Raw genomic sequence first — 27,965 nt, 5'->3', positions numbered from 1 at the left:
TGAATTTAGCTGAATAAAATAGAAATATATATATTTTTCCTCATATGAAGTGTCAATGTTGAGCATAAAAGTGATCATTTGAAACAGGTCCTTATACTCGAGATTTAGAGTTATTTGGCAACTTTAGTTGTGAATGATGCAATCCTTAGAATGTCTTAGAAACAAAACGTATATGGTCTACATGATTCTATTGATGATTTGAGAAAGTAGCAAAAAAAAGCTTGCTCTCTGTTCCTTGACTTAGGCTGCACAGCTGTCCTCTGCACAGCTGAACCCCCCCCCCCCCCCCCCTTCCAATTGTTTTGTACACTGTTGCTACACGCTGTAATCTATGCATAGTCACTTCACCCCTACCTACATGTACAAATTACTTCTAACCTGTACCCCCACACACTGACTCGGTACTGGTACCCCCTGTATATAGCCTCATTATTGTTATGTTATTCTGTTACTTTTTATAATTTTTTACTTTAGTTTATTTGGTAAATATTTTCTTAACTCTTCTTGAACTGCACTGTTGGTTAAGAGCTGGTAAGTAAGCATTTCACGGTAAGGTCTACACTTGTACTCGGTGCATGTGACAAATAAAGTTTGATTTTATCAAGTGATCATATTTTCACCTATCAGAATATTCTCAGTTTAATATTTTTATTTACTAGTATGTAAAATTTGTTTTGATTATGAATGGTCCAATTCACCTTCAGCTCCAATCCACTGTGACTCTGCCCAGGAAATAGACCCAAACAAAAAGCTTATTTCTCTCAAATGTTGTGCACAAATGTGTTTACATCCCTGTCAGTGAACATGTCTCCTTTACCAAGGTAATACATCCACCTGACAGGTTTGGCAAATGAAGAAGCTGATTAAACAGCATGATCATTACACAGGTGCATCTTGTGCTGGGGACAATAAAAGGCCATTCTAAAATGTGCAGTTTTGTCACACAACACAATGCCACAGATGTCTCAAGTTTTGAAGGAGCATGCAATTGGCATGCTGACTGCAGGAACGTCCACCAGAGCTGTTGCCAGATAATTTAAAATACATTTCTCTAAGCCGCCTCCAACATTGTTTTAGAGAATTTGGCAGTACGTTCAACTGGCCTCACAACCTCAGACCACGTGTAACCACACCAGCCCAGGACCTCCACATCCAGCCACCCGGACAGCTGATGAAACTGTGGGTTTGCACAACCAAAGAATATCTGCACAAACTGTCAGAATGCTTCTCAGGGAAGCTCATCTGCATGCACGTAGTCCTCACTAGGGTCTTGACCCGACAGCAGTTCCTCATCGTAACCGACTTCAGTGGGCAAATGCTAACCTTCGATGGACCACTGGCATGCTGGAGAAGTATGTTCTTCATGGATGAATGCCGGTTTCAACTTTATCGAGCAGATGGCAGACAGTGTTTATGGCATCGTGTGGGCAAGCGGCTTGCTGATGTCAACATTGTGAATGAAGTGGTGGTGGTGGGGTTATGGTATGGGCATGCATAAGCTATGGACAACGAACACAATTGCACAAATTGATGTCAATTTGAATGCACAGAGATACTGTGATTAGATTATTCCGCAGCCATCACCTCAAAATTTCAGCATTACGATGTACATTGCATGAATCTCTACACAATTCTTGGAAGCTGTAAATGTTCCAGTTCTTCCATGGCCTGCCTACTCAGACATGTCACCCATTGAACACGTTTGGGATGCTCTGGATCGGTGTGTACGACAACGTGTTCCAGTTCCTGCCAATATCCAGCAACTTCGCACAGCCATTGAAGTGGAGTGGGACAACTTTCCACAGGCCACATTCAACAGCCTGATCAATTCTATGTGAAGGAGATGTGTCACGCTGCATCAGGCAAAAGGTGCTCACACCAGATGCTAACAGGTTTTCTGATCCACGGCCCTACCTTTTTTTTTAATGTACAGTATCTGTGACCAAAAGATGCATATCTGTATTCTCAGTCATGAAATCCATAGATTATGGCCTAATGAGTTAATTTCCATTGAAGTGTAGCTTGTAGCAGTGTAACTTGATCTGATGGAATGGCTTGTCCGGCACTTTGTAAAAACCAAGAGTGCATTGAGTGAATGTTGGAAGGAGATCCTGGTTCCTTTCTAAACATAGCAATGTGAATACACAGGATTCGGACCACAAAATAGGTGAAGTGTATGAAAAAGAGTTGAGTCCACATTCAAAGGCAAAGGATTGAGATCGGTTCTTTTAAAGAGGACTATGTGTGAACACACCCTAAGGGGAAGTTCACTGTACTCTGAGCTGGACACAGCACAGTGGCTACAGCAGTATGCTTATAGAATGCTTATAGGACAATTATATCAGTACAGTTATACTCAAAACAGTATAGGACATACATTACATGCAGGCTGCTGCTCTCTGCTATCTGCTGTCCCATCTGCTGTCCCAGCAGAGGGAGAACTCAGTCCTGCTCTGAGACCTGCCATCATGTCTTATCTCATCTCCACTCCTCATGCTCTCTGTGTATCGCTCTGGGTAGAAGTTGCCTTTAGGTACAGCTCTAGGATCAGCTCACCCTCTCAATATCCTAAACGTACCGATATAGATGGAAAGCAAATCTGAACCTTAAATCAGTTTGCACGGGCAACTTCAACCAGTGTGTGTGTGTGTGTGTGTGTGTGTGTGTGTGTGTGTGTGTGTGTGTGTGTGTGTGTGTGTGTGTGTGTGTGTGTGTGTGTGTGTGTGTGTGTGTGTGTGTGTGTGTGTGTGTGTGTGTGTGTGTGTGTGTGTGTGTGTGCGCATGAGTGTCTGTGAACTTTCAAGTGTATGTACTGTATGTATCTATCTGAATGTGTATGTGTTTGAGCCATGTCTGCAGCCAGGCTACCCAAGAGGACTTTGTTCAAAAGGAACATTGTCATAATCCTGTTTTGTTGTGTTGTTTCCCTCCAGGAGATCAGAAACATGCAGAATGAAGAGCTGATGGGGATCAGACGAGAGGAGGAAATGGAGATGTCTGACGATGACATGGAGGATACACACAACCCTGACGAATCAGGTACACACACTCCTGATATAAAAACTAACATTAACTACACACACACCACACACACTTTCGGGATATGGTGGCTTCCTTTTCTTCTTAGTTGTAGAATAGATCTGTAGCACAGCCCTCTGTCTCAGTGTCATCAGCTCATTCACTCTCTAAATGGACAAACTAAGTTGGAGAGGAGACCATGCAGAGACAATATAACGGGCTTCTCCAGGCTGAGTGTGTATGCGTGTGTACTTGTAGAACAGTGTGTGCGTGCGTGCCACTCTAATTGGGGATGCTCACAGCTGGAACTGTGTGTGTGTGCGCATACTTGTACACTTAAGTGTGTGTGTGTGTGAGAGAGAGTCAGAGAGAGAGAGTGTGTGTGTGCATGGCTGGTAGACACTCTGAGACAACTATCAATCATCCAGTAGCCCTTCTCTAAAGCAACTTTATGGCAAAATAACAGGTCATATATCAATATGGAGCAGGGGTGACAAACATATGGCCTACGGGTCCAATACAGTGGGGGATTAGCTCATCTAGACTAAAACCAAATCGAAACTGTGTAGAAATGATAATGGACCTACATTCATACTGTTTATTGACTATGCCCAGCTCACTAATACAGTGTTTCCTCTGCAGTCATTTAGCTGTGGCGCTGCGCCACGGCAAAATCATTGCCGCCACGGCAAAAAAACATAAGCAAATCTTTCTGCTGAGGTGTACTTTGAAGATACTGGAACAGTCCACAATTAATTTTCCTTTGCAAACAAAATAAGTAATGACCTATCCGGCTTGTTGTGATTATTGTGTGAGAGAAATATTCCTTGAGGCGCATTCAAGAGTGCCATAAGGAGGGAAATTCAAGAATTGAATAAAGGCTGCAAAAATAGGCTTCCTTTATTTAGCAGGTTACTAAACCTTTACCAGCGCACCGGTTTACACTTGATTTGGACTGCGTATGGTCTAATGAAGGAAAGTCTGAATAAATGTAATAATGAACTGATAATTAACTGAATTATCGAAAATTAATCGGCCTACCTGCTTGCACTTTGTGCAGGCTGTGTATCCATCTACCGCATTGTCTTTCCAAACTAGGGATTTCACTCTAGCAGCACCTGTTTCCACGATAGTGTCGTAGCCTATTCCCTTATCATAACCGTTCTTTTTTTTCTCCGGTTAAGCCTACATTAGTCATTTTCGTTTGAGATAAGCTATCCAAGGAAAGTAATCTGGGTAACGTGTCATATTCACACTGGAGAGAGGGAAATGAACTCTGCGAGTGGACATATTAGAACGTTTTAGCACCACACGAGTAAGGGACAGTTCCCAGGTCCACACCCACTCATGGATGAGTGGCTGGTAGCCTTATGTCTGCCTCAATGCTCATAGAATGGAATTCGCAACACAACAAGCTACTGGGTTTTTTCAAAGTCTTATCTTGATTTAAAATGTTTCCAACCCGCAATGTAATTGTTCTGAACCTAGAGCCGTCCCAAGGGTTGAAAGAATGTTGTCGTTCCACCTGTCAGCGGATTATTTTGCGGCTCACCAACGGGTAACCGTGGGTGTCCGAACCCATGCAGGACTCTACTAATGATTAGCCCAATAGGGTAAATGCAGATAGGCAACTCCATGCTTCAACCAATATATTCATAGCCACTTTGCTGCTAGTGGACCACGCATATAGCCTACCATGCTATATGCATGGTCCAACATGTTAATAATTTGTAAAAATTATTTTACCAACTTCTGGAGGTGCATTTTATTTCCACCTTTTCAGACCCCAAAAACAGTTCAACCCGTCCTCTCTGCAACCTTTTCCCCCCACTGCTAAACATTTTTCCAGAGCTAATAATAATAGCTAATAATAGCTGAAATGAAAAGTAGACCGTCAGGGAGCACAGAAAATACCAAAAACGACTGATTGAGGAATATTATTTGTACATTTTGAAGGAAATATAATGGAAAAAATATTTTTTATCCTGAAAAACTCCCCAGTCCTTAACGATTACAAGCATACACACAATATGAAGCAGCCAACACTATGCTTAAAATATGGAGAGTAGTGCTCAGTAATGTGTTGTGATGGATTTTCCCCGAACATAAAGCTTTGTATTCAGGACAAAAGTAAATTGATTTGCCACAATTTTTCGCAGTATTACCTTAGTGCCCTGTTGCACACAGTGTCATGACGTGACAGTTTTTTATCGAATAATTACCTACTATGTTTGTTCGTGGATTAAATTAATCATGTAACATTTAACTCATTAGGAATTTGGGGCACCACAGGAGAAGTTGTTTACCGAGTTACCGTCTCCCGAATTAACTCAAGAATATACAGTTGAAGTCAGAAGTTTACATACACTTAGGTCGGAGTCATTAAAACTGGGTTTTCAACCACTCCACAAATGTCTTGTTAACAAACTATAGTTTTGGCAAGTCGGTTAGGACATCTACTTTGTGAATGACACAAGTAATTTGTCCAACAATTGTTTACAGACTGATTATTTCACATAATTCACTTTTCCAGTGGGTCAGAAGTGTACATACACTAAATTGACTGTGCCTTTAAACAGCTTGGAAAATTCCAGAAAATTATGTCATGGCTTTAGAAGCCAATTGGAGGTGTACCTGTGGATGTAGTTCAAGGCCTATCTTCAAACCCAGTGCCTCTTTGCTTGACATCATGGGAAAATCTAAAGAAATCAGACCTCTGGTTCATCCTTGGGAGCAATTTCCAAACGCCTGAAGGTGCCACGTTCATCTGTACAAACAATAGTACATTTCACATAAACACTATGGGACCACGCAGCCGTTATATCACTCAGGTGGAAGCCATGTTCTGTCTCCTAGAGATGAACTTACTTAAAAGTGCAAATCAATCCCAAAACAACAGCAAAGGACCTTGTGAAGATGCTGAAGGAAACAGGTACAAAAGTATCTATATCCACAGCAAAACAGTCAAATGTCCTCCTCTGGTCTGATGAAACAAAAATAGAACTGTTTGGCTATAATGACCATTGTTACGTTTAGAGGGAAAAGGGGGAAGCTTGCAAGGTGAAGAACACCATCCCAACTGTGAAGCACGGGGGTGTCGGCATCATGTTGTCGGGATGCTTTGCTTCAGGAGGGACTGGTGCACTTTACAAAATAGATGGCATCATGAGGCGGGAAAATTACGTGGATACATTGAAGCAACATCTCAAGACATCAGTCAGGAAGTTAAAAACTTGGTCGCAAATGGGACTTCCAAATGGATAATGACCCCAAAGTTGAGGCAAAATGGCTTAAGGATAACAAAGTCAAGGTATTGGAGTGGCCATCACAAAGCCCTGACCCCAGTCCTATAGAAAGTTTGTGGGCAGAACTGAAAAAGCGTGTGCGAGCAAGGAGGCCTACAAACCTGACTCAGTTACACCAGCTCTGTCAGGAGAAATGGGCCAAAATTCACCCAACTTATTGTGGGAAGCTTGTGGAAGGCTACCCGAAATACTAATTGAGTGTATGTAAACGTCTGACCCACTGGGAATGTGATGAAATAAATAAAATATTAAATAAATCACTCTCTCTGATATTATTCTGACATTTCACATTCTTAAAATAAAGTGCTGATCCTAAGTGACCTAAGACAGGGAATTTTTACAAGTACTAAATGTCAGGAATTGTGAAAAACAGAGTTTAAATGTATTCGGCTAAGGTGTATGTAAACTTCTGACTTCAACTGTATGTTTATCGACTTCTTAAATCTGCACAAACCTGAGTCTTTATGATCATTCCGTACCACACAAATTGATTTGATTATTTATTTACTAACAAACTAAATGATAACACAAGATACACACACACACCGTATAGGTTTTTTGATTAGAAACTTAATAAGGTTAGACAACAATATGACACTTGTTACACAAGATGGAGAGTTAAAGAGAGAGAGAAAGCAAGAGAGAAAGAGAGGCAACACTTGTATACACTCACAGTAACCCTAATACCTGCCCCGAATGCCGCTCTTTTGTGTAAGAAGTAATGCATGTATTTACGTGTTGAATGTCTTTGTCTGGTATCTCTGTTGGGCCCAGGCCTTCGTGGAAAGGGTTCCGCTTTGTGAGAAGGGTTTCGATTGGGCCTTCTTCTTCGGATGGCCTTCTCCTTCGTTCTCAGGTGTAAGTCTCTGATTGTTCACAATGTCACAATGTCCTTCTTATTAGTTGTCTGTTTACTTGCACTCATTCTGGAACAGTGGTCTTCTGAGGACGGCTAATCAACCGTGTCGATGATTCCCAGACAGGTGATGAGAGCAGTGTAGGCGACGAGGATTTGAAGAGAATAACCGGATGGTCCTACTTAAATTAACTTTCTTAGATACAGCTACTCCACCGTAGCATTGATTGTTAGAGGTTCGTTTGTCTTCAACCTCGTGTTGAGTTCCAGGGTTGTGACAAATGTAGATCTAGCTGCAGCTTGTGGTCCATTTAGTCTGGTATGTTAATTCTTAACTTTAATACCGTCTGTAAAAATAGTTACGAGGCAAAGTATCCTAATAAATATGAGGTCGTTAGAGAACAAAAAATCACAATCCTATCGTCACAAACGTTCTCTTCATCCTAGATATTTTCTACACCACGTAAAGGATGTAAACCTGATATACACAGTGTAAAAGCTGTTTTTGTTATAACGTCTTTATATAATTTTTAATGACATCGTAAACTAGACGTTCATTTTCCATATTCCATCTCTCATCATTCCCAACGTTTGGGTGATAAAATGTATTGTCCAGGGTTCATTGTTTGATGTTGAAGTTTTGGGCAGCAAACTCTTCTGTAACAAAAAGACATTTCCATTCACCCATACTAAAGACCAGAAAGGAGTCATCTGCTGCATTACAATATTCGATTGACGTGAGGTGTCATAAAACCACCACATCAATCCCTCCCCCCCTCTGCGGGTGAGAGGGTTCTGTAGACGCTGATCCACTGTCCTGATCTTTGGAAATGCTCACACAGAAGCGGCGCTCCTAGTGGCTGGGGACTTTAATGCAGGCAAGCTTAAATCAGTTTTACCAAATTCTTACCAGCATGTCACTGTGGCTTCTGTGCAACCAGGGGAAAAAAAATCCTAGACCACCTTTACTCCACACAGGGATGCATAAAAAGCTCTCCCCCACCCTCCATTTGGCAAATCTGACCGTAATTCTATCCTCCTGATTCCTGCTTACAAAGCAAAAACTAAAGCAGGAAGTACCAGTGACTCGCCCAATACGGAAGTGTTAAGATGACGTGGATGCTACACTACAGGACTGTTTTGCAAACACAGGCTGAAATATGTTCTGGGATTCATTTTTAATTTTTAAAATGTTTATTTAACCTTTATTTAACCAGGAAGGGCTCATTGAGATTAAAATCTATTTTTCAAGAGCACCCTGGCCAAGATAGGCAGCACCAAGTCATTACAAAAAAATTACAGACAGACATGAAAAAACTACAAGTAATCTAGTAAAAACCATTGAATTCACAAGAGTACAGTATAAAACAGCAAAATAAAAGCACTGAAATCAGCCTCAAAATCCTTCATCAGTGATTAAAAACAATAATCGGAAACAAGTTCTTCCAGTTTAAAAGTATTTTGTAAGGTGTTCCAAGACAATGGCGCAGAGTACATGAAAGCCCTTTTACCAAATTCAGTTCAGACATTTGGAACAGTTAGCAGGAAAAAGTCCAGCGAACGAAGAAAGTACCCACCACATTTCTGAACAATAAAAACGCACAAAAAAAAGGTAGTAAACCCAAAATGACTTTGTAAATAAAAGTATACCAGTGACTGAGCCTACGAGTGACTAGAGAAGGCCAGCCAACCCTGGTATACAAAGTGCAGTGGTGTGTAAGGGTTTTGCAGTTTAAAATAAATCTCAAAGTGCCATGGTAAATAGTGTCAATTGATCTCAAACACTGAGCGGAAGCATTCATATATAAAATATCTCCATCCAATGGCATTGAGGAATACACCACCTCAGTCATCGGCTTCATCAATAAGTGCATCCCCACAGTGACTGTACCTGCATATCCCGACCAGAAGCCATGGATTACAGGCAACAACCGCATCGAGTTAAAGGCTAGAGCTGCCGCTTTCAAGGAGCGGGAGACTGATCCGGACGCTTATAAGAAATCCCGCTATCCCCTCAGACGAACCATCAAACAAGCAAAGCGTCAATACAGGATTAAGATTGAATACTGCTACACCTGCTCTGACGCTCGTCGGATATGTCAGGGATCGAAAACTATTAAGGACTACAAAGGGAAACTCAGACGTGAGCTGCCCAGTGACGCGAGCCTACCAGACGAGCTAAATGCCTTTTATGCTCGCTTCAAGGCAAGCAACACTGAAGCATGCACGAGAGCACCAGCTTTTCTGGATGACTCTGTGATAACACTCTCCGTAGCTGATGTGAACAAAACTTTAAACAGGTCAACATTCACAAAGCTGCTGGGCCAGACGGATTACCAGGACGTGTACTCAAAGCATGCGTGGACCAACTGTCAAGTGTCTTCACTGACATTTTCAACCTCTCCCTGACCGAGTCTGTAATACCTACATGTTTCAAGCAGACCACCATAGTCCCTGTGCCCAAGGAAGCGAAGCTAACCTGCCTAAATGATTACCGCCTGTGGTACTCATGTCGGTAGCCATGAAGTGCTTTGAAAGGCTGGTCATGGCTCACATCAACAGCATCCTCCCAGACACCCTAGACTCACTCCAATTTGCGTACCGCCCCAACAGATCCACAGATGACAAAATCTCAATCGCACTCCACACTGCCCTTTCTCACCTGGATAAAAGGAACACCTATTTGAGAATGCTGTTCATTGACTACAGCTCAGCGTTCAACAACATAGTGCCCACGAAGCTCATCACTAAGCTAATGACTCTGGGACAAAACACCTCCCTCTGCAACTGGATCCTGGACTTCCTGACGAGCTGCCCCCAGGCTGATCCAGCTGATCCTTAACACTGGGTCCCCTCAGGGGTGTGTACTTAGCCCCCTCCTGTATTCCCTGTTCACCCACGACTGTGTGGCCAAACACAACTCCAACACCATCATTAAGTTTGCTGATGACACAACAGTGTCGACAACGATGAGGCGGCCTATAGGGAGGAGGTCAGAGAACTGGCAGCGTGGTGCCAGGACAACAGCCTCTCCCTCAATGTGAGCAACACAAAGGAGCTGATCGTGGACTACAGGAAAAGGCGGGCCGAACAGGCCCCCATTAACATCGACGGGGCTGTGGTGTCCACATCAACAACTAACTATAATGGTCCAATACATACCAAGACAGTCATGAAGAGGGCACACCAAAACATTTTCCCCCTCAGGAGACTGAAAAGATTTGGCATGGGTCCCCAGATCCTCAAAAGGTTCTACAGCTGCACCTGACCAGTTGCATCAGTAGGGCATCCTGACCAGTTGCATCACCGCCTGGTATAACAACTGCTAGACATCTGACCGTAAGGAGGGTACTGCAAACGGCCCAGTACATCACTGGGGCCAAGCTTCCTGCCATCCAGGATCTATATACAGTGGCTTGCAAAAGTATTCACCCCCATTTGTCCTATTTTGTTGCCTTACAACCTGAAATTAAAATGGATTTTTTTGGGGGGGTGTTGTATCATTTGATTTACACAACATGCCACTTTGAAGATGCAAAATATTTTTTCGTGTGAAACAAAAAAGAAATAAGACAACAAAAAAAACAGAAAACTTGAGAGTACATAACTATTCAATCCCCACCCCCCTCTATGTCAATACTTTGTAGAGCCACCTTTTGCAGAAATTACAGCTACAAGTCTCTTGGGGTATGTATCTATAAGCTTGGCACATCCAGCCATGGATTATTGCCTATTTTTCAAAACTGCTCCAGCTCCTTCAAGTTGAATGGGTTCCGCAGGTGTACAGTAAGCTTTACGTCACACCACAGATTCTCAATTGGATTGAGGTCTGGGCTTTGACTAGACCATTCCAAGACATTTAAATGTTTCCCCTTTAGACCACTTGAGTGTTACTTTAGCAGAATGCTTAGAGTCATTGTCCTGCTGGAAGGTGAACCTCTGTCCCAGTCTCAAATCTCTAAAAGACTGAAACAGGTTTCCTTCAATAATTTCCCTGTATTTAGCTGCATCTATCATTCCTTCAATTCTGACCAGTTTCCCAGTCCCTGCCGATGACAAACATCCCCACAGATTGATGCTGCCACCACCATACTTTACTATGGGGAGAGTGTTCTTGGGGAGATGAGAGGTGGAGGTTTGCGCCAGACATAGCGTTTTCCTTGATGGCCAAAAAGGTAAATTATAGTCTGATCTGACCAGAGTACCTTCTACCATATGTGGGGAGTCGCCCACATGCCTTTTGGCGAACACCAAACGTGTTTGCTTATTTATTAGCGTCCCACCTGGCCAACATCCAGTGAGATTGCAGAGTGCCAAATTCAAATACAGAAATAGTCATTATAAAAAATTCAGAAATGATACAACTATTAAACATAGGTTTAAAGATTAACTTCTTGTGAATCCAACCATGGTGTCAGATTTTTAAAAATGCTTTACGGCGAAAGCATACCTTACAATTATTTGAGAACATAGCACAGCAGACAAATCATTACAAACAGTAACCAGCCAAGTAGAAGAGTTACACAAGTCAGAAATAGAGATAAAATTAATGGTGCCGCTTGCTCATGGTGCCGCTTGCTTGGTTGTGCCCCTTAGTGGTGTTGCAGACTCTTTCAGAACAGGTGTGTATATATATATATATAGAGAGAGAGAGAGAGAGATCATGTGACAGATCATGTGAAACTTCGATTGCACACAGATGGACTTTATTTAACTAATTATGTGACTTCTGAAGATAATTGGTTGCACCAGATCTTATTTAGGGGCTTCATAGCTAAGGGGGTGAATACATATGCACGCACGACTTTAAAAAATAAAATAAAAATATTTATTTTTACTTCTTATGGCTAGTGGAACCCCTCGACAACATTCCGCTGAAAAGGCAGCATGCGAAATTCAAAAACATATTTTTTTTAAATATTTAACTTTCATACATTCACAAGTGCAATACAGCAAATGAAAGAAACTTATTGTTAATCTACCCATCGTGTCCGATTTCAAAAAGGCTTTACAGCGAAAGCACAACTTATGATTATGTTAGGTCAGAGCCTAGTCACAAAAACACACACAGCCATTATCCAGCCAAAGAGAGGAGTCACAAAAAGCTGAAATAGAGATAAAATTAATCAGTAACCTTTGATGATCTTCATCAGATGACACTCATAGGACTTCATGTTACACAATACATGTATGTTTTGTGCATATTTATATTAAAAAATCTCAGTTTACATTGGCGTGTTATGTTCAGTAATTTTTTGCTTCCAAAACACCGGTGATTTTGCAGAGAGCCACATCAATTTACAGAAATAGTCATCATAAACTTTAATATAAGATACAAGTGTTATGCACAGAATTAGAGATATACTTCTCCTTAATGCAACCGCTGTGTCAGATTTCAAAAAAACTTTACGGAAGAAGCAAACCATGCAATAATCTGAGTACGGCGCTCAGACAACAAATCAAGCCATACAGATATCCACCATGTTGGAGTCAACAGAAGTGACTCGTGTTATAAATATTCACTTACCTTTGATGATCTTCATCAGAATGCACTCCCAGGAATCCCAGTTCCACAAAAAAAGTTTCGATAAAGTCCGACATTTATGTCCAAATACCTCCTTTTGTTAGCGCTTTCAGTTCACATATCCAAACTCACGATGCGCGGGCAGGTCCAGGCGAAAGTTCAGATGAAAAGTCATATTACAGTTCGTAGAAACATGTCAAACGGTGTATAGAATCAATCTTTAAGATGTTTTTATCATAAATCTTCAATAATGTTCCAACCGGAGAATTCCTTTGTCTTCAGAAATGCAATGGAATGCAAGCTAACTCTCACGTGAATGAGCGTGACTAGCTCGTGGCACTCTGACAGACCACTGACTCATTCAGCTTCCATTCCCCCCTCCTTTACAGTAGAAGCATAAAGACTGTTGACATCTAGTGGAAGCCTTAGGAAGTGCAATTTGACCCTATAGACACTGTATATTCGATAGGCAAATAGTTAAAAAACTACAAACCTCAGATTTCCCACTTCCTGGTTGGATTTTTCTCAGGTTTTCGCCTGCCATATGAGTTCTGTTATACTCAGACATCATTCAAACAGTTTTAGAAAATTCAGAGTGTTTTCTATCCAAATCTACCAATAATATGCATATATTAGCAACTGGGACTGAGTAGCAGGCAGTTTACTCTGGGCACGCTTTTCATCCAAACGTGAAAATGCTGCCCTCTATCCCAAACAGGTTTTAAACAAGTACATTTTTTACATTTCACTTCACGAATTTGGACTATTTTGTGTATTACATGAAATCCAAATAAAAATCTATTTAAATTACCGGCAGTAAAAATGCCATGGAGGATGAATACTTTTGCAAGGCACTCTAATAGGCGTTGTCAGAGCAAAGACCATAAAATTGTTAGAGACTCCAGTCACCCAAGTTAAAGACTGTTTTCTCTTCTACCGCACGGCAAGCGGCACCGGAGTGCCGAGTCTAGGACCAAGAGGCTCCTCAACAGCTTCTACCCCCAAGCCATTACACTGCTGAACAATTCATAAAAATCGCCACCAGACAATTTACATTGACCCCCCCCCCCCCCCCCTTGTATAGTGCTGCTACTTGCTGTTTCTTTGTTATAAAAATATAAAAAATTGACCGTTATTTCACTAGGCAGGTCAGTTAAGAACAAATTCTTATTTTCAATGACGGCCTAGGAAAAGTGGGTTAACTGCCTTGTTCAGGTGCAGAACAACAGATTTTTACCTTGTCAGCTCCGGGATTCAATCTTGCAACCTTTCGGTTACTTCACTCTAACCACTAAGCTACCTGCCGCCCCACCTATGCATAATCACTTCGCCACCACCTACATGTACAGATTACCTCAACTAGCCTGTCTGTACCGGTGCACACTGACTCGGTACCGGTGCCCCCTGTATATAGCCTCATTATTGTTATTCTTATTGTGTAACTTTTTATTATTACTTTTTATTTTAGCCTACTTGGTAAATATTTTCTTCTTCTTGAACTGCACTGTTGGTTAAAGGCTTGTAAGTAAGCATTTCACGGTAAAGTCTACACTTGTTGTATTTGGCGCATGTGGCAAATAAAGTTTGATGACAACAGGATGCATGTTTTGAAATATTTTTTATTCTGTACTGGCTTCTTTCTTTTCACTCTGTCAATTAGTTTAGTATTGTGGAGTAACTACAATGTTGTTTATCCATTTTCTCCTATTACAGCCATTAAACTCTGTAACTGTTTAACGTCAACGTTGGCTTCATGGTGAAATCCATGGGCTGTTCCCCTCCTCTCCGGCAACTGAGTTAGGAAGGACGCCTGTATCTTTGTAGTGACTGGGTGTATTTATACACCATCCAAAGTGTTATTTTATTTTTACCCATCTACCAATCGGTGCCCTTCTTTGCAAGGCATTGGAAAACCTCCCTGTTTTTTTTTGGTTGAATCCATTTGAAATTCACTGCTCGTTTGAGCGACCTTGGGGTACAGAGATGAGGTAGTCATTCAAAAATTATGTTAAACACTATTGCACACGAAGTGAGTCCAGGCAACTTATTATGTGACCTGTTAAGCAAAAGTTTATTCCGGAATTTATTTAGGCTTGCCATAACAGTGGTTTAAAACTTCTTGCGACTATCAAACCCGGATCCGGGAGCATAATCATAGCCTCAAACTAATTAGCATAACGCAGCGGACATAAATCTTCTTACAAAATCTTCCTATTCATGAAAATCACAAATTAAATATATTGAGAGACAGCTTAGCCTTTTGTTAATCACAAAAAAAACAAAAAAAATCATCTCAGATTTTCAAAATATGCAAAATATACAGCCAACGCTAGACAAGCATTTGTGTAAATTTATCATGCCATAATGCTATGCTAGGCTCTGCTGGCAGCAGGCAACAATTTCACGAAAATAAGAAAAGCAATCAAATTAAATAATTTACCTTTGAAGAACTTCGGATGTTTTCACTCAGGAGACTCCCAGTTAGATAGCAAATGTTCCCTTTTTCCAAAAATATTATTTTTGTAGGTGAAAACACGTTTGGCTGAGAAATCGACCGGAAAATGCGGTCACTACAACGGTGAACTTTTTTCCAAATTAGCTCCATAATATCGACAGAAACATGGCAAATGTTGTTTAGAATCAATCCTCAAGGTGTTTTTCACATAACAATTCAATAATATATCCGTCGGGACAATTGGTTTCTCATAAGAAGCGATTGGAAAAATGGCTACTTGTGTACTTTACGCAAGATTTTCTGCGGTAGCCATCATGTGACCACTTGCTAAATGTGGTCCCTTAAGGCTATTCTTCAAAATAAATGCGTAAAAAGACGTCACAATACTGTAGACACCTTTGGGAATACGTAGGAAACGTAAGCTCATTCGTAGCTCATTCACAGCCATATAAGGAGTCATTGGCATGAGGCGGTTTCAAAAAATGCGGCACTTCCTGATTGGATTTTTATCTGGGTTTCGTCTGTAACATCAGTTCTGTTGCACTCACAGGCAATATATTTGCAGTTTTGGAAACGTCAGAGTGTTTTCTATCCAAAGCTGTCAATTATATGCATAGTCGAGCATCTTTTCGTGACAAAATATCTTGTTTAAAACGGGAACGTTTTTTATCCAAAAATGAAAATACTGCCCCCTAGTTACAAAAGGTTAATACTTATTGACTGTGGACATTTCAGCTTTTCATTTTCAATCAAGAACCTAATTCCAACTTTGACATTATGGGTTATTGTGTGTAGTAGGCCAGTGACAAAAAAATATACATTTAATAAATTTTAAATTCAGGCTATAATACAACAAAATGTAGAAAAAGTTAAGTTTCTTTCTCAAGGGAACATCGGCGGAAGGTGGCACCGGAGATATTGGTGCCAGAAACCCCCCCCCCCCACCCCTTTATGCCTTTTAGTTTCTGCTTGTTAATCGTTGTGATCTCTGCCAGTTGCCAATATGACGGCGTCCCTCGTTATTATGCAGATATATGCAAACGTTATCATCAGCCTACCAGGTTCGGCTTCCCACCTCTTTTCATGTGCGACTTTGCTTATTAGAAAACACAGATAACAATCGTTGTCAGGAGGCTGTCACATTGTTGGATGGGAACGCTGTGGAGAAGGGCACAGGATGTGCTGAGGGGACAGGTGTTGTGAAACCCCTTCATATTTACAGCATTCGCTCACACCTGCTAAGGATCCTTGTAACCCAGGAACACAGGAGGAGCCCACCCAGTCTGTTTCTTTAAAAGCTAATCGATGCTAATGGTTAAGTGTCCTATTGATACATAGTGCAGAGTGTGATTGGCTTGGTGCTTCTACATTCATGCAGTATAGAGTGGGAATGTGCTGGTGCTTCTCTTCTGTCAGCAGCTTTGTGCTGAGCTGCTGGAGTCGATGCTAAAGCCTGTCACGTTGTGGAGTGGGAATCAGCTGGCTACCCCGGACAGCAACTTGATGAGGCTCCCGGATTAATACAAACCTCACCCAAAACCTCCCTGCTGCTAGCTCTCACACACACACACACACACACACACACACACACACACACACACACACACACACACACACACACACACACACACACACACACACACACACACACACACACACACACACACACACACACAGAGAACACACACACACACACACACACACACACATTAACCAGAGCAGGTGGATGACTCAGAGGTCTCTGTGTCTTAGAAGTCTGTATCTCTTGGTTCAAACAGACCCTATGCCTGATTCAAAGAAGCCAGCATGAGTCTCTATGCTCATTCTAACACGCGCAAACACTGTGCTAGGCCTCTCTTACACAATCACTCTCAGGTCTTATCTCTCCAGCTCAGCTACACAAACACACCCTCTCATTACATCACACATGTCCCCTCAGACAGCATTGGAGAATGAAGACTCTCCTTTCAAAGCCCAAAGGAACAGGGGCTGAGTAGTTTTCATCAGTGTCTCATCCTGTCTGTTTAATAGGACAGGTTAGGATTTCATGAGTAGTTCTCATCACACTGTCTCTCCTGTTTGTTCAATATAGGACAGGTAAGGATTTAATGAGTAGTTCTCATCACACTGTTTCTCCTGTCTGTTAAATATAGGACCGGTTAGGATTTCATGATAATTTCTCATCACACTGTCTCTCCTGTCTGTTTATTATAGGACAGGTTAGGATTTATTGAGTATTTCTCATCACACTGTCTCTCCTGTCTGTTCATTATAGGACAGGTTAGGATTTCAAAGCCTCTCCCGTAAAGTTGCAGATCCTCAGATCATCAATAGACATTTAAAGGCTGTTTATACAGTATAATGTTATGATACTGCAGTTGTGATGTTCTACGTCTCTTGTGTGTGTGTGTGTGTGTGTGTGTGTGTGTGTGTGTGTGTGTGTGTGTGTGTGTGTGTGTGTGTGTGTGTGTGTGTGTGTGTGTGTGTGTGTGTGTGTGTGTGTGTGTGTGTGTGTGTGTAGGCCCTGTGTCCCAGGCGGAGGCTTTAAAGGAGGAGAATGACTCTCTGCGCTGTCAGCTGGATGCCTACAGAAACGAGGTGGAGCTGCTGAAGCAGGAGCAGGGCAAGAACCACGAACACACACCTCCACAACACAGTGAAGAGGACGCCTGCAGGCAGCAACAACTAACCTTTCTACAACAGGCACTACAGGGCATGCAGAAGGTATACTTCAACCACACATACTATAGCATAACTTTTTGCAGCAAGTCCTGCAGATTCTAGCTGGTGAGAGTCATAATCCGTTGGTTTTGCTTTCTTTCTGGGGTGACAAGTGGTTTTGATGAAAAGTCACTTTTAATGGAGGTGGATAGAGAACTGCCCTCTCAATCACACACACACAGGCGCGTGCACACCTACACACAGCACTAATAAAGAGATGAGAGAGTGGTAGGGAGAGATGCAAGCTGAAAACAAGAGCAGCAGAGGGAGGCACTCAGAGTAAGATGGATGGTTAGAGAGAAAAAGAAAGAACAATAGAAAGACTTCAGAGGGAGAGAGTCATTCTAGAATCTGATCACTCTGCTGTCCTCGACGCTCTACAGAAACCAATACCAACCAGCTCGAAGGGTTTTCTATTAAAATCTCCCTCTCAGAGAAAACAACCATCATACTATTGGTAAGGTAAACAACCCTCTGAGGCAGGAAATCTGTTGCTCCCATCACCTGCTGGGTCATCAAATATCCTCAAGTTGTCAGCGGTCATAGTTAATAGAAATATATTTTTTTAAATGTTGGTTTTGAGCATAAATAATGTGTCGTCCTCCTGCTCATTTGAATAGACAGATGGTAATTACATTTCTAACACGCAAGTTTGAACATTTCCATGGAAAGATTAAATTAATGGATTAAAATGAGGAGGAAGAGACCAATTGGATGCTTCTTATTGCTCCATGCTAAATTGCGTTATCATGCTGGCTCTGGCAAATTACCATCAAATATTATCAGCAGGTGACTTGAGTGTGCCCAGGTTCTATGAATTTCTTCCATTTGTGAGTCATGTTATACTTCCGTATTTCAGCCTAAACCCAACAGAGACTGTGATGGATAAGCTGAAATGGATAAGGAGAAAGGACTTTTCAGCTACTACGTGGTTCTAACTTGCAGCACCAGAGAGACTAGATAGATAAGCTATGAGCTAAAAGTTCCTACTCAATAGCAAATCCTGAAACATAAGTGCTAACTTGGTTTCCTCTCTGTAGCTGATGCATAAAGGGTTAATAACTAGCATGCGGCATATGCCTGTTGTAAGCAGGCATCTGTGGCTAACTGTGCCTCCTCTGTCTTAAGGGTTAGTTAACATTTGTGTCTTTAAAGATTAGTTAGCATCTGTAGCTAATTGTGCCTTCTCTCTGTAGCAGACCCTTAGTTAGCATCTGTGGCTAGCTGTGTCACCTCTGTAGCAGAAAAGTAAGGGTTAAATAGTATCTGTGGCTAACTGTATCTCCTCTCTGTTTGCAGCAACTGTTGAAGATGTGTGAAGAAATGAAACAGCGGGAGGCAGAGATGGAGAAGACTGTGGAGGACAAACAGCAGCTGGAGAGTCAAGTAAAGAGCCTCAAGGAAGGACTGCAGAGCCTGAAAACACTGACAACACACACACCACAGGTCAGTAACACACACACACACAACACATGCACACTTTACAGCTTGTTTGAAAAACTCCTGGGGTTTGAAATGGAATTACAATATCGGATTTGTGCTGTAATTGTAATTAAATTAGTTCAAAATGAGTTTCAATGCATGAGAAATATTTCAGAAATAATTGGTCTGCTACTGGAACCCAGGCTGTGGTAGACTTGAATTGCAGTGTATTTAATTTCATTCCAAATGGCATTGCATTTCTTCAATATCCCAGTGTCAGCTGATCAACCCCTAAAAAAAAATATAGTTAATTTGGAATCCCATAGAGAGAGGGTCAAGTAGAATGCCATATACAGTAGTGAGAAAGAGACGGGTAGAAAGTGGATAGAAAGAAGAGGGACAGGTCATTTAGTGTTATAAACTGTGTAATTTGGGTCCTGGATGCAGATTGGCTAAAACAGTATTTCAGTCATGTGTACTGTATATCAGACAATATACCACGAGTATGACACAAAAATACAGTTCTATTTATGTTGGTAACCAGCTTATAATAGCAATAAGGCACTTCTGGGGTTTGTGGTATATGGCCAAAACACACGGCTAATGGCTGTATCCAGGCACTCCGCTTCGGGACTTGCAGAAGAACAGCACTTAGACTTGGGATATTGGCCAATATATCCCCTCGCGCCTTATTGCTTAAGTATGACATATGTAGTGGAAATTTCCTCTATTTACCAAATCATGAGAGCAAACCACACTCAAGTCAGAGTTATCATAAAGTCCATCTTTAATTATATGAGCTCCATCACAACCCTGTGACTCTCAGATCAATTCAGTGTCTATAAATGAATTTTCTGAGAGTGCTTACAAAACAGTTCTTAGTATCATTTATAGCCAAGACACACCCATCTCAACTCACATGACGAATAACAGATCTTAGGAACATTACAAAGGAAGACTTTACTTGAGAGAGGAGTATTCCATAGCTAGACAGCATTAGCTATAAATTATCGTTCAGTTTGCTCTCCTAAAACGAGGTTCTACTTCTCGTTCTTGGTACAACATAGTACCAAGACATTAGGATATATATCAATTGTCATTTTAGACACTCCCATTCTGGACAAGCTCACGGAGACACAGTGACTGGCACACAGACATTGTGGACATTGGTTCCCCCTCAATCATCCTTTAACATGGTTTAAAATATATGTTTACATATGAAGACAAGCTTGACCTCTCCCCTCTCTGCGGCCCAAGTAACTGAACCCTGACAGAGAACAGATAACTGCAACCGGCCAACAGTATTATCCAAAGATAGACATTCTAATGACATATCTCACATAAGCATGAAATAAAATAAATAAAACATTTTATTTATAAATGTTACCTAAATAATTCTGATTCTGCCATGACACATATATAGAGAGAGATGAGTCAATCCTCTTTACATCAAACTGGCCTACTCAAACTAACTACTAGTTTCACCACCACTTTATCAGAGGAGGATGAGCTGGCCAATCAGCGGTGTACTTGCGTGCATATTTGTAATGTCCAGTACATGCCCACACCATTACAACACAGAAAGCTGCTTTTTAACATACTTAATTAAACATTTTGGAAGGAAAACCATTTCACTCATATTGTAAGTAAATATAGGTCAATTTTCATAGAAATATGGAAACACTGGACAGTTACTTTAACATTAGCCATGTATCACCACTGCTTTTTAAAGCACAGCACCACACCTCCAACTACTCCTCGCTGACTAACTTCTTTACACTAAACCAGCCTGTGTAAACTGAAACCGCATTTTAAATTCACCATGTGTCAACACCACTGTTCATGGCACTCTGCCAACACGCAGACTAAAACATCTTCATACTAGCCATATACTGAATCTAGATAGTAGGGATGTAACCATTCACAGACAGGCATCGGTCCCTGATTCAAATACAAATGCGTCGGTCTGCGAACCCCAAACCGATCCAAATGTAACATGCATCGGTCAGACTGCATGTTACGTTTGTTAAAGTAACTGTCCAGTGTTTCCAGATCCAATTTTTTTTCTCATATTATACTTTCAACATTTCTACCTTCCAAAAATACAAATGATGCATCCTCTCCTTCAGTGTCAAACTGCATTTAACTGTGGTGACAGTCATTGATCTCTTAGTCGTGGCCAAAGGTTTTGAGAATGATACAAATATTAATTTTCAAAGTCTGCTGCCTCAGTTTGTATGATGGCAATTTGCATATAATCCAGAATGTTATGAAGAGTGATCATATGAATTGCAAAGTCCCTCTTTGCCATGCAAATGAACTGAATCCCTAAAAAACATTTCCACTGCATTTCAGCCCTGCCACAGAAGGACCAGCGGACATCATGTCAGTGATTCTCTCGTTAACACAGGTGTGAGTGTTGACGAGGACAAGGCTGGAAATCACTCTGTCATGCTGATTGAGTTTGAATAACAGACTGGAAGCTTCAAAAGGAGGGTGTTGCTTGGAATCATTGTTCTTCCTCTGTCAACCATGGTTACCTGCAAGGAAACACGTGCCGTCGTCATTGCTTTGCACAAAAGGGCTTCACGGGCAAGGATATTGCTGTCAGTAAGATTGCACCTAAATCAACCATTTATCAGATCATCAAGAACTTCAAGGAAAGCGGTTCAATTGTTGTGAAGAAGGCCTCAGGGCACCCAAGAAAGTCCAGCAAGTGCCAGGACCGTCTCCTAAAGTTAATTCAGCTGTGGGGATCGGGGCACCACCAGTACAGAGCTTGCTCAGGAATGGCAGCAGGCAGGTGTGAGTGCATCTGCACGCACAGTGAGGTGAAGACTTATGGAGGATGGCCTGGTGTCAAGAAGGGCAGCAAAGAAACCACTTCTTTCCAGGAAAAACATCAGGGACGGACTGATATTCTGCAAAAGGTACAGGGATTGGACTGCTGAGGACTGGGGTAAAGTCATTTTCTCTGATGAATCCCCTTTCTGATTGTTTGGGGCATGCGGAAAAAAGCTTGTCCGGAAAAGACAAGGTGAGTGCTACCATCAGTCCTGTGTCATGCCAACAGTAAAGCATCCTGAGACCATTCATGTTTGGGGTTGCTTCTCAGCCAAGGGTGTGGGCTCACTCACAATTTTGCCTAAGAACACAGCCATGAATAAAGAATGGTACCAACACATCCTCTGAAAGCAACTTCTCCCCACCATCCAGGAACAGTTTGGTGACGAACAATGCCTTTTCCAACATGATGGAGCACCTTGCCATGAGGCAAAAGTGGTAACTAAGTGGCTCAGGGAACAAAACAGTGATATTTCGGGTCCATGGAAACTCCCCAGACCTTAATCCCGTTGAGAACTTGTGGTCAATGCTCAAGAGGCAGGTGGACAAACAAAACCCCACAAATTCTGACAAACTCCAAGCATTGATTATGCAAGAATGGGCTGCCATCAGTCAGGATCTGGCCCAGAAGTTAATTGACAGCATGCCAGGGCGGATTGCAGAGGTCTTGAAAAAGAAGGGTCAACACTGCAAATATTGACTCTGCATCAACCTCATGTAATTGTCAATAAAAGCCTTTGACACACACTAAAATGCTTGTAATTATACTTCAGTATTCCATAGTAACATCTGACAAAAATATCTAAAGACACTGAAGCAGCAAACTTTGTGGAAATTAGTATTTGTGTCATTCTCAAAACTTTTGGCCATGTCTGTAAGTCAGTTTGCATGCCAAACAACCCCAGACACTTTCAGTAGCCTAGTCAAACTGCGCACTGTGCCCAGCTTCGTGCGCTGACCAACGCAAGTTAGGTTCCTGATCTTGCACATCTACGCAGCACCTTCAGCATTTAAATAGTAATTTGGCTTGCGTGATATTAGGCTTTGTCATTGAACTAATAATCTATGTAGTTTGATTTTTATTTAGAATGGAAAGTGTTTATGCAACAAATGTTAGTGCATCACATCGAAACGAATCGCATCGAATCGTTCTCTAATTAAACCGAATCATTTAAAACTAAAACATATCGTTCCTGGATCGTATTGGAGCCCTTGACTAGAGATGGGTATCTTTAAGATTTTAATGGTATTACTACTCTTACTGATACTGCTTATCGATCTGGTACTTTATCGGTTATTTTTGTTATTTTTTATGAAAAAAAACGAAAGACATCAAGGACAGAATTAACATTGCTTTATTTTCTGAAATGTTAAATAAAAATAATTAACTATTATTTTACAGCAAAAGAAACAGCAGTGTTTTGAACAAATCACTATTATAGGCTCTAATGTTGTGATGATGAAAATGTAAAACAAATGAAAAACTATTTTCCTGCAAAAGAAAATACAGTGGTATAGAGCAACACGGGTGGGGCACGCAGGTAGGCTGCAAAAGGAGTAACAGTTCTTATCAGTTCTTCTGGAGAAAGATCAATATATTTGCCTTCTCTGGCAGAAGTCAGGACCTCTCCTGGCTTATTGTGTTCCCTGCAGTCGAAAATACCCTCTCGCTAGGGATGGAGGAGACTTGAGCACAGAGGTAGCTTGTTGCAATGTTTGTGAGGAGGGGCAGAGTAGCTCACTTCTCCCACCACCACATCACAGGATCTTCAGCCATGGGGATGGGAGGCAGGCCTTTGTAGAGCTCGACCTCTAGGTCAACACAATCGCTGAGGGTGAGGGACGAGGTGTTCTGTTGGATCGTCAACCTCAACTCCCTGGCCTCCTCTGAGAACAGCTCCTCCAAGGCACCCCTTGTTTTGTACAATGGAGGGACTGCCTCCTCCATTTCCTTCTCCTTCAGACTCCTCCTCCTGTTGCTGGTGCTCTGTGTCTGTCTTTTCCGGCTCTTTTGACAGCCTTGGTGTTGCTCCTGTCACATTGACCTCAACAGTTGCCTTCCTCAGCCTGTCCCAGGTGGCGTCACTCACCGGCCTCCCTTTAAATCTGGGGTCCATTGCTGTAGCCTCATGCAGGAAGGCATGAATGTCCTTATCCTGATAGCGCTCGGAGAGATTTTCCCACACCTTCTCTTTGATGGTTGCCACAAACGTTGTATCTTCATGCTCCACAGTTTAGTGCTCTTCCAGTTGTTGGAGGATGGGTATGATCTGTCCACAGGTGGCGTTATTTTCACATGACACACATTGTGGATGTATAGAGGATTCTCATGAGCTGGACAAACTCCTCAGCCTTATGGAAGTCCTCATCCTTCAGACGGTCCAGGTTGTCCTTGGTCAATGCTTTTCGCAGCTGTGGGTACAAGGCTGCCGCTTGGATCGCTGGATTCCATCTTGTCTTGACATCAAGTATGAGTGAGTGTTGCGGAAGGACTGAAACAACAAGAAAAAACCACATACATTTAATTACAGCACACTTGAATATTTAATTAAATTGTTAAATGAGGGAATTTCAAAATAATACTTTAATAGGGTGAACTGGCTTCTTACTAAGTAAGGCGCTGCTCCTTTTCCTTCAAGATTGTTTTGGACATCGAGGATCTCTTGAACCACACGACCACTGCTCTGATTCGGGCTGCCCATTTATCAATGAAAGTCATTTTGTAGATTTTCTGCGATGCCAGATTCAATGTGTGCACAAACTTATTTTTAGGATGTGTAGCCTCTTGGTGGCAACATCCATATAGCCAGCATTATCAACAGTCACAGCTACAATCTTGCTTGCCTCTATCTCAAACTCTTCCAGAATGTCTGAGATCTCCTCTGCCACTACTTCGCCTGTTTGCGATTTGTATACTGCCCTGGTGTGGAGGACCTTCTGTTTTACACTGCCCTGGCTTGTGTAGGGCACTGTAACAGTGAGATAGTGGTCCTGACAGAGGCTGGTCCACCCATCTGATGTGATGGCCAGCTTTGGCATGTCCTTCAGCTCAGTGATCACATTGGCATTTTCTACACCATACCAGGTAGAAATTAATGTATCACTGAGGTACCTCCCGGAGGGAGGGGTATATTTGGGGTTTAGTGCCTTACTCATCTCCCTACAGTAAAAAAAAAAATGTTTTCATGTGTTGAATTGTTGTGTTTTCATCTCTCTTCTGGATTGGGAATAGCAAAAATGCATCATAGACGAATGGCTTAATCTTATTGCAAATTAGAAATGGTTGGTGAGATAAAATGTGCAAGATAATGTTTAATAAATAGGAAATGTATTTTCTTAATTTCTCCAGTATCGAAAGCAGAACTGATAACGTTGGAGCTTATCGATACTACAGTCTTTCATAATTTAGCCCCGGGGCCCGTTTAATACCGGGTTTCAGTACCCATCCCAACCCTTGACAGTACCAGTCAAAAGTTTGGACACACCTACTCATTCAAGGGTTTTTCTTTATTTTTTAAAAATGTTTACATTGTAGAATAATAGTGAAGACATCAAAACTATGAACTAATTTTGGAAAACATGTAGTGGAAAGCTTGCCGCCCTTAGACTCTGGGCAGTGGAAACGCGTTCTCTGGAGGGATGAATCACATTTCACCATCTGGCAGTCCGACGGACAAATCTGAGTTTGGCGAATGCCAGGCGAACACTACCTGCCCAAATGCATAGTGCCAAATGTGAAGTTTGGTGGAGGAGGAATAATGGTCTGGGGCTGTTTTAGTGCCAGTGAAGGGAATTCTTAACGCTACAGCATACAATGACATTCTAGCTGATTCTGTCCTTTCCTGTTTCAGCATGACAATGCCACCATGCACAAAGCGAGGTCCATACAGAAATATTTTGTCGATATCGGTGTGGAAGAGCTTGACTGGCCTGCACAGAGCCCTGACATCAACCCGATCGAACACCTTTGGGATGAATTGGAACGCCGACTGCGAGCCAGGCCTAATCGCCCAACATCAGTGGAAAGCCTTCCCAGAACAGTGGAGGCTGTTATAGCAGCATAGTGGGGACCAACTCCATATTAATGCCCATGATTTTGGAAATAGATGTTCGAGGAGCAGGTGTCCACATATTTTTGGTCATGTATTGTACCTTACTTAGATTAGATTACCACTAGGCGCTGAAATGTGTCCCCAAGTAGTGATCCATGGGAAATATAGTCATTATAGCATGCGTACGTACATACAGAGATTCATCATTGGAAGGAAGATAAATCAATTTGCAGAGGGCGTTGCTCTCTAGATTTGTGGTCAGTGTGAGTGTTTGTGTGTGTGTACACATGTCTGCTTACATAAGAATCTGGCATGTTAGACAGTGTTGGCTCTTCTCATTTTTATAATTGACTCTAGCTGGAGATTTCCCTACAAGATGACAGAGGGAGCAAGGAGAGGGCTAATCAAGTCAATGTAAGTGGAAAAGGGCTGTGACATTCACTCTACTTTTTCTCTTTCTCTTTCCCTCTCTCCCTCTTCCTCTATTCCCCTCTCTCTTTTTGTCTGTATCCTCCCTATTTCTCCTCTCCTCTCTCTTCTCTTCCAGTGACATGACAAATCATTACAGGCCAATCCAGTGCAGAAGGACTTTATTTGTTGCCAGATAAATCAACCCTACACAACTGGGTTAGGAAGTCAAGGGCTTGTCCAATCACACACACATAATAGCATAGTGAGGAGTATTAGCCCACCACGACCGGGTCAGACAGGGCAGCGCCCACACACACAAACACATCAGTCAAACAGACACAAACACCCTTCCATCCCTCCCTCCCTCTGCCAGCCTGTCAGAAACCCACAGTAACCAACAGCTTGATCATTAGTATCGCTAAGACTCTCAGCTCTGTCTCGCGCTCTCTGTCTCTCTCTCTATTTCTCTTTCTCTCTCTCTCTCTCCCTCTCTCTCTCTCTGTTTCCTCCCTCTGTTAGAACTATTGCCATCGGCTCCCTCTGTATTTTCTCCCCTCCTTTGTCTCTCCCCCTGTGTGTGTGTGTGTGTGTGTGTGTGTGTGTGTGTGTGTGTGTGTGTGTGTGTGTGTGTGTGTGTGTGTGTGTGTGTATTAACATAAGAATTTGATATGTTAGACGGTGACGGCTTTTCTAATTTTCATAATTGACTCTAGCTGGAGATGTCCCTGCAAGAGGACAGAACGAGTGAGGAGAGAGCTAATCAAGTCAATGTAAGTAGAAAAGGGCTGTATCTCTCTCTGTTCCTCTTTTTCTCTATTCCACTATATTTCTCTTTCTATCCTCGCTCTTTCTCCTCTTTTCTCCTCTCCTCTCCTTAGATCATTACATGACAGATCATTACAGGCGAATCTTATGCAGGAGGACTTTATTTGTTGCAGGATAAATCACCCAACACAACTGGTTTAGGAAATCAAGGTCCCGTCCCATAATATAGTGGTTCCCAAACAGTGTGCCTTGAGGAACTCTCAGGTGTACCATGAAACCTTTCCTAATTTAGATAATTGAAACCTTTTTACATTTACGTATAAATGTGACCTCTGAAATGCACATGGAATTTGGACTTGCGAGCACTAGTACCGATTAGATGTAACCATGTGCCATTTAATGTAATATCTGTATCGTTGTTTCAAGTACAGTACAAGCAGGCTGTTCTTACATTTGCATAATTTGATGGGTGTGCATCACAAGCATTAATTTGCTTAATTACGCTTTGTCTGTAATAATTTAGCAGATTCGGTTCAATCAGTTGAGTCAGTCGTCCTGCTGAGCCCTTCCCAGCTAGCTAATAATGCTTGTG

The 27,965-nt window shown here is 41.9% G+C and overlaps 1 protein-coding gene and 1 pseudogene across 13 annotated transcripts in view; one reads left to right on the top strand and one right to left on the bottom strand.

Annotated features, from left to right (window-relative positions):
- LOC110505197 (ecto-NOX disulfide-thiol exchanger 2) overlaps nucleotides 1-27,965 on the top strand; it is a 316,865-nt gene that overhangs the window by 273,418 nt on the left and 15,482 nt on the right. For 10 of the 13 annotated variants that reach the window (XR_016491735.1, XR_016491736.1, XR_016491737.1 and 7 more), the window contains 5 exons: nucleotides 2,934-3,039; nucleotides 17,680-17,882; nucleotides 19,179-19,325; nucleotides 26,555-26,611; nucleotides 27,322-27,378. Coding sequence is in view for 6 of the 13 variants with exons in the window: in XM_021584250.3 (XP_021439925.2) it covers nucleotides 2,934-3,039; nucleotides 17,680-17,882; nucleotides 19,179-19,325; nucleotides 26,555-26,611; nucleotides 27,322-27,378 (570 nt within the window). In the remaining 7 variants the exon portion in view is untranslated. Of the gene's footprint in view, nucleotides 1-2,933; nucleotides 3,040-17,679; nucleotides 17,883-19,178; nucleotides 19,326-21,656; nucleotides 22,893-25,996; nucleotides 26,267-26,554; nucleotides 26,612-27,321; nucleotides 27,379-27,965 lie in introns of those variants that run through there. The other 3 variants (XR_016491733.1, XM_090219978.1, XM_090219975.1) reach the window with 3 other exon arrangements.
- LOC149972003 (uncharacterized) lies at nucleotides 23,884-25,184 on the bottom strand (annotated as a pseudogene).

The sequence above is a fragment of the Oncorhynchus mykiss genome, chromosome 25 (assembly GCF_057628025.1).
Source record: "Oncorhynchus mykiss isolate SJ-2025 chromosome 25, ASM5762802v1, whole genome shotgun sequence".
Taxonomy (NCBI): Eukaryota; Metazoa; Chordata; class Actinopteri; order Salmoniformes; family Salmonidae; genus Oncorhynchus; species Oncorhynchus mykiss.
This window is presented reverse-complemented; position numbering and strand designations above follow the sequence as displayed.